The 7,360-nt window shown below is 40.4% G+C and overlaps 2 protein-coding genes across 2 annotated transcripts in view; one reads left to right on the top strand and one right to left on the bottom strand.

Annotated features, from left to right (window-relative positions):
• Window positions 1–1,108, top strand: part of LOC106532358 (methyltransferase-like protein 22) — a 14,360-nt gene extending 13,252 nt beyond the window's left edge. The window contains exon 9 of the mRNA XM_014028395.1: window positions 933–1,108. Within this exon, the coding sequence (XP_013883849.1) occupies window positions 933–1,033 (101 nt within the window). The 3' untranslated portion in view covers window positions 1,034–1,108. The remainder of the gene's footprint in view (window positions 1–932) is intronic.
• Window positions 1,109–3,110: 2,002 nt separating this feature from the next.
• The window catches only part of LOC106532357 (nascent polypeptide-associated complex subunit alpha, muscle-specific form), a gene marked incomplete at its 3' end in the record, with an annotated part of 46,915 nt that continues 42,665 nt past the window's right edge, over window positions 3,111–7,360 (bottom strand). Inside the window, 5 exon segments of the mRNA XM_014028392.1 lie at window positions 3,111–3,145; window positions 4,943–5,027; window positions 5,107–5,135; window positions 5,212–5,329; window positions 5,411–5,570. Coding sequence (XP_013883846.1) covers window positions 3,111–3,145; window positions 4,943–5,027; window positions 5,107–5,135; window positions 5,212–5,329; window positions 5,411–5,570 — 427 coding nt within the window.

Here is a 7,360-nt window from a genome sequence, read left to right as displayed (position 1 = left end):
CCACAGAGAGATGCAGCTGGTGATCACGCTTTCAATGGTGCCTCATAAGGTTGTGAGGATTGATGTGTTTAGGTGTGCTCTCTTGAGCCTGCGCAGGAAGTGAAGTCAYTGGCGGGCCTTTTTCACAATGTAGTCTGTGTGCAGTGACCAGCTGAGAGTATTGGCAACGTAGACCCCCAAGAACTTGATGTGCGAGATGATCTCTATGGCAGTGTTGTTCACCAAACAAATTTAAATATAAGAAAAAAAGGTAGCACAGGTAAACACAAAATGCAATTAAAAAATGAAGAATTGTATTACTAAGGGGGAAAGAAATATACATACTGGGCCCTGTGTGAAAACATAAAKGCCCCCCTGTGGTTTAATCACATCTTTGGAAAGCRGAGTTTAATTTCCCTAGCCACACCCAGGCCTGATCAGTAAAATATGGTGGTGGTGTGATCATCTGGGGCTTTGGTGAATGGAACCATGAATTCTGCTGCCTACCAGAAAATCCTGAAGAATGTCCGGCATCATCGTCTTACTTAGAACKTAAAAGATAGAAGATAATCAGTTCAAAACATTCACATGGTAAGTAAGGTTGCTATGTTGCCTTTTCTTAAGTATGTTACAGAACATTTTAGGAAAATGTAATTTCTGTAGGCAGGGCGCTTGGTTCTGTTGACAGGGCAGKGTGCCCATCTTGGATGATGTTAKCRGAAACACTGTTAGGGTCTTGGCAGAGACGTGCACTCGGTTCCTGTGTGTTTAAAGGCCTTGATCCTGTGACAATGTGTGCTTTTACACAAGCTGTAAAGCCAGTGGAGAATGGAGTGACAGCAGTGCAGCTAGTTAAAACAGAATGCTATTCATTCTGTCCTTTTCCACACAAAAACTTACAAACAACTACCTTCCAATCATCAAAATCCCTATCCATTTGTCTTTTTTTTTAGATGCTGATGTGGAGTTTAGTTGGACAGAGGAGGAAATGGCGGATCTTTATGATAACACCAGTTTCATCATTGCTGCTGATGGTAGGTTGTCAAACCAATGAATAAACTTCTGTCAGCTTGGATTATTGACTGGAACTACACATGGACCTGAACTGTTCTAGCTTTCTACTCTAAAGGGAATAATCTAAGCACTTATCCAGTCCCTTTTTGGACACATGGCCGATGCGGCAAACACATTCTCAAAGAATGMAATATTTTTTTCTTCTCATAGAAAAAGAAATATTCTTAAAACTTCCAATTCAAGTTCTTATTCTATAGCTTGTTCCTGATGCTCCAAAGCTTGCTGATGCTGCAACATTACTACTGTTATTACTATCACTGTTTAAAAATTACCCCAACTGTTTATTCAGAAAACTCAGTTTATTTATGACACAACTACTTTTTCCTTTGGAATTGTTACACRTATATAATTTAAGTATATAGTCAGTACTTGTAATGCATTTGTGCTTTTTCAGTATTTTTCACAAGAATCCAGTTCATTTCTTTTACAGAGTCAACATTTTGTTCTCATTATAATGAATTGTTNGGTGGGAGCGACTTACTAACTTGTGGGAGCGACTTACTAACTGGTGGGTGCGACTTAGCAACTGGTGGTTGCGACTTACTAACTGGTGGGAGCGACTCACTAACTGGTGGGAGCGACTCACTAACTGGTGGGAACGACAGTAACTGGTGGGAGCGACTTACTAACTGGTGGGAGCGACTCACTAACTGGTGGAAGTGACTTACTAACTGGTGGGAGCGACTTACTAACCGGTGGGAGTGACTTACTAACTGGTGGGAGCGACTTAGTAACTTGTGGGAGCGACTTACTAACTGGTGGGTGCGACTTAGTAACTGGTGGGAGCGACTTATTAACTGGTGGGAGCGACTCACTAACTGGTGGGAGTGACTCACTCACTGGTGGGAGCGACTCACTAACTGGTGGGAGCGACTCAGTAACTGGTGAGAACGATTTACTAACCGGTGGGAGCGACACTAACTGGTGGGAGCGACTTAGTAACTGGTGGGAGAGACTTAGTAACTGGTGGGAGAGACTTAGTAACTGGTGGGAGAGACTCAGTAACTGGTGGGAGTGACTCAGTAACTGGTGGGAGCGACTTACTAACTGGTGAGAAAGATTTACTAACTGGTGGGAATGACTTACTAACTGGTAGGAACAACTTACTAATTGGTGGATACGACTTACTAACTGGTAGGAACAACTTACTAATTGGTGGATATGACTTACTAACTGGTGCACATGAGATAGTTTTTTAAATTTTCATCCCATGTCCCTTTAGGAGCTCAGTAAGTTTAAGTGTTCTTTTCATTAATTTATCCTCAATTAGATTTGAATGTTTTGCCCATTCTGCACACACCAATCAAAATCTCATACACAAATTAAATACACAGCAAAAATACAAAATGAATTTGAATCCTTTTGCCAAAACACATAAGATCCTGTTAACACAGGAACTCTAATAGTCTCATGGTTGTGAACATGTTCTTATCTCAAGCACCTAAAAAAAGCCAAAACTTGTAAAGAAACTGTCAAAAAGCTTTTCCTGTATGACCTTAAATATCCATAAAGAGCCCATCAGATCAGTCAGCTGTCCTCTGACAGTATCATCCAGGTGTCTCATCAAATTCTGCTGATTTCATAAATCCTCATACTTTTGCCTGCTGGTAGCACAAACTGTGTAAAACAGTTTAGATTTTCTTTTTCAGCTTTTGAATAAAACCATAACTTTACATACAGTAAGTTCAAAATTCCTGACTTTTCATTCACAGCACATCTAAAACAGCTAACCTTTCCATTAATGTCTGCATGTGAAGATCTACAGCCCATCTGGACACCACCACATTTTTCCTGAATGAATCAGTGACCTTGTTATTTAAATGTGCACATCATAAATATATCATAATCATAACAAAGCAATGTGTCACTGCTCTGTGGGATTTACTGTCAGACAGCCCTGATGCAAAAATATTGTAAGAATGATAACTGAGTTTCAGGAAATGGAATTTTACAAAAACAATTGAATTTTACTGAAAACTTGCTCAACAGCAACATTTGACAAGTAAAACCTTAGCAGGACACGTGACATGAATGTGACGTATGTTGGAATGTCTTACCCATATCTGGCATGGACAGAGTCTTGCTGTGAGCCCTGCAGACATACAAAATATTAATAATATAATAATATTAATAAACTTTATTTATATAGCACCTTCCAACAATGCCTTGCATCGACCAAAGTGCTTCACAAGGTAAAACAAATACAATGAAGTCATAATAAATCAGTACAAGTTAAAAACACAAATTACAATAAAAGAAAGTAAAAAAAGATGCATAAGATGATAAAAATTAAACATCAGGTGCCCTTTTGAAAAAGTAGGTCTTAAGTTGGGCTTTGAACAGGACCAGGTCAGAGAGGGCACACAACTCATGTGTAAGACTATTCCACACTATTGGGCCAGCAACAGAGAAGGACTGGTCCCATTTCTTGCTCTTAGAGCGAGGCACCTCAAGCAGATGTTGACTGGCAGACCACTAAGCTCTGCTGGGCTGGTGGATTTTCAAGAGATCAGAGAYGTAAGGTGCTGCAAAGCCATTTAAGGCTTTAAAAACAAATAACAACAGCTTGAATTGTATTCTAAACTGAACCGGGAGCCAGTGCAAAGAAGAAAGGACAGGAGTGATGGGTTCATATTTACGTGTGTTAAGAAGCGAGAGGCAGAGTTTTGAACAAGCTGTAAGCAAGAGATGGAAGACTGATTAATTCTGACATATAAGGTGTTGCAATAATCGAGCCTAGAGCTCACAAAGGCATGGATGGCCTTCTCCAGATCACTACGGCTGAGCAGTGTCTTCAACTTAGAAAGCAGACGGAGCTGAAAGAAGCTTATTTTCACCACAGAATCAATCTGTTTATCAAGCTTAAAGTTGCAGTCCAGTTTCACACCTAGATTTTTACCACCTGGTTGAAGTGACAGAGTGGAAGACCTAGACTTTAAGAGATGTGAGAGGTGTTACTGGACACATCAAACAGAATCCATTCAGTTTTATCATTATTTAAGTAGAGAAAATTTTGAGATAGCCAGTGTTTGATATCAGTTAAACAGCTGACAGTGAAATTTAGGCTAAGAGAGGAATTTGGAGTGACTGGCAGATAGATTTACAAATCATCTGCATATAGATAAGACAAGTTAGACCGTGTGATAATAGGTCCTAATGGCAATAAGTAAAGTGAGAAGAGAACTGGGCCCAGAATAGATCCCTGTGGTACGCCAGATGTCAGAGGGCTTGAAGAAGAGGACAGATCACCTATCATGATGGAAAAAGATCTGCCTGTTAAATAAGACTTAAACCAATCATGCACAACTCCCTGAAGGCCAACCTGCTGAGCCAGACGAGTGATGAGGACCAGATGGTCCACAGTGTCAAAGGCTGCTGAAAGGTCCAGCATCACCAACAGGTTTTTTGGCATCAAGAGAAAAAAGAATATCATTCTGGACTTCAAGCAGTGCAGATTCAGGGCTATGACGGGGTCTGAAACCAGACTGAAATTTTTCAAACAAGTCATTATTATCTAAGAAAGATTGTAACTGAATAAAAACAATCCTTTCCAGAACTTTGGATAAAAGTGACAGATGGGAAATTGGGCTGAAATTAGAAAAAACTGCAGGGTCTCGATCTGTTTTTTAAGAAGAGGCCTGACCACAGCGTGCTTAAAAACAGATGGAACAGAACCTGAACTTAGACAGCTGTTAATAAAAGTCAAAAGACAAGGTCCAATAGCATCATCGAAAGACTGTTTGAATATCGCAGTGGGGATGATGTTCACTGCACAGTTYGTAGATTTCTGGGTGAGGCAGTGACACCAGCTCAAACATAATAAAACAAGACTTTGTGGAGTCCTTGAGGGCTAATTGATGAGTTTAAAAAACATCAGTCTGACAGTTACCCTGAAATCAGCGGCTCTGCAGGATCAGGAGCGGGTGAGTGGGTTTCATCTTCATCACAGGTCCACTCCTCACTGTCATCTGTGTCTGCAACCATCAGAGGCATCATGAAGCTTCAGCTGCTGCAGCAGAAAAACAATCACTAACACTGACTGGATAGACTTACAGGTTTCAGTCTGGAAGATGTTGGAAGCCCTGAGAAACAGACAGAAGTCAGATTAAAGACTGAGAAGCTGCGTCTGTTTTTCTGTGTCCTGTAGTGTTTGATCACCTGCTGCCTGCGTTGACTTCCTTCAGATCTATGACAGCAGTGTTGCGAGCAGTTTTCTTCCCCAGCTCCAACATCTCCTTGATGTCCAGTTCCACATGTTGCACATCTATGTACCCATCTGGAGAGGCAGGTTCAGAACCAGCTGAGTCTTGTCATGACACAAACACGCTGCTGATGAGGAACTCTGTATCAAACTCACAGTTGTTGCTGCTGTCCCGGGCCAGCCACTTCCCTTTGGGGCAGAAATCTGTTCGGATGATGTTCACGATGTCTCCACTCTTGCAGGGCAGGTTGTGCTTACGTCCCTTTGTTGCTACGATCACTTTTGCCTGGTACAAAACTTCCTCCTGCCCCGTGATCTGACAAAGAGCAACGGCACGTTTAACATCTTATAAACTTCATCTAATCTGAGAAACTGAAACTGTTTACAGAACATGAGATMGTCTCTTCTGATTAAACCTTTTGTGGAATGGAGAGAAAAACTCCGCCTCTTCTCATTTCTAGGGTTTTATACATCAGGACACAATGAAAATGATATGGTCTTTACAAAGTTCTAAAATCATTCCAATCTAACCTTGAGTGTAGAAAACACACAACAGATTCCACTTCATTATTTAGGACAAAAACAAAAAACTAAGCTGTGTTTGGAATCCAAAGTGTCTTTTGTTGTTTCCACAGGATGTAAGAGGTTCAGTTTGATCCAGGAGCTGCAGATCATCATCATCATTATCATCAGTCTGATCAGATGTATTATTTCTTTTCTTTTAAACTACAAATATCCATTAAAAACAAAATAAATCAAATACTGAATGAAAAGGTGCAGAAAGAAGAAAGAATCTGCCCCGTTATTAAAAATAAGCTTTAAACAAACAAGTTAAACTTGAACAATCTCTAAATTTGAGGAAATAACAAAAGAATAGAACAAAACTAGACAACTCATAGCAGTAACATAATGACCCCCGCACGCACAAATGCACCAGAACTCAGAATCTTTATTCCTAATAAATGTCATGCATCCCAAAATTGTAGTGGTTTGGGTGGGGGTCTTTTTTGGGATGTGTATGTGTGGGGTGGGGGGGGCACTGATTGGGGGGCCTGATGGATAGAGCTTCATCAGAGCTAAACAACAAAAGAAATCTGAAGCTTCTATGTTGAACAGTTTCTGAGTTATAAGCATTTTTGCATGTCCTAACACCCCCTCTTTGAATGGAGCCCCCTCCTCGAATATGGGGTCTATCATAAAACCGTTGGCAGTGTAGGTCAGACTCATCTACAGTCCTGACACATTTCATGTTGATTGGTGCAGCTGTTTTTGTGCTACGGTTGACCAAAAATCTTGGGAGGAAAAAAAACAGCACAAAAACAATATCACTCCCGCTTACGCTTTGCGTGTGGGGTCATAATAAAAACAAGAAGAAAACACACATGGAATCATATGACAACTTCAGTAAACACCACATAGCATCATACTTTCTCAATAAATGTGATTTAATGATATTTTAAACAAAAGTTTTTTGTTAGTGTTTAGATTATTCCACTAACCTTATTCCCTGAATCACAGCAGCTCACCTTCAACTTGTTCCAAATGGGGACTGAAGATCAGCTGTATGAATGGTAAATGGACTGAACCTACACTCACCAACCACTTTATTAGTTCCACCTGTCCAACTACTTATTTTTGCAGGTGTTGAATCAGCCAATCATATGGCAGCAACTCAATGCATTTAGGCATGTAGACATGACCAAGACGATCTGCTGCAGTTCAAACCAGCATCAGAGGAAGAAAGGTGATTTGAGTGCCTTTGAACRTGGCATGGTTGTTGGTGCCAGACGGGCTGGTCTGAGTATTTCAGAAACTGCTGATCTACTGGGATTTTCACCCATTTCAACACCAATATTCTGGACAATGGCTGAAAAATGGGGTTTATATTTTTGGAGACTCGATTCTTTGGACTCATCAATCAATCTATCAATCAATCAATCAATCAATCAATCAATCAATCAATCAATCAATCAATCAATCAATCAATCAATCAATCAATCAATCAATCAATCAATCAACCTACCTACCTACCTACCTACCTACCTACCTACCTACCTACCTACCTACCTACCTACCTACCTACCTACCTACCTACCTACCTACCTA

Source organism: Austrofundulus limnaeus, unplaced genomic scaffold, assembly GCF_001266775.1.
Source record: "Austrofundulus limnaeus strain Quisiro unplaced genomic scaffold, Austrofundulus_limnaeus-1.0 Scaffold757, whole genome shotgun sequence".
Classification (NCBI taxonomy): Eukaryota; Metazoa; Chordata; class Actinopteri; order Cyprinodontiformes; family Rivulidae; genus Austrofundulus; species Austrofundulus limnaeus.
Note: the sequence above shows the minus strand (reverse complement) of the source record. Positions and strands in the feature narration are given on the sequence as shown.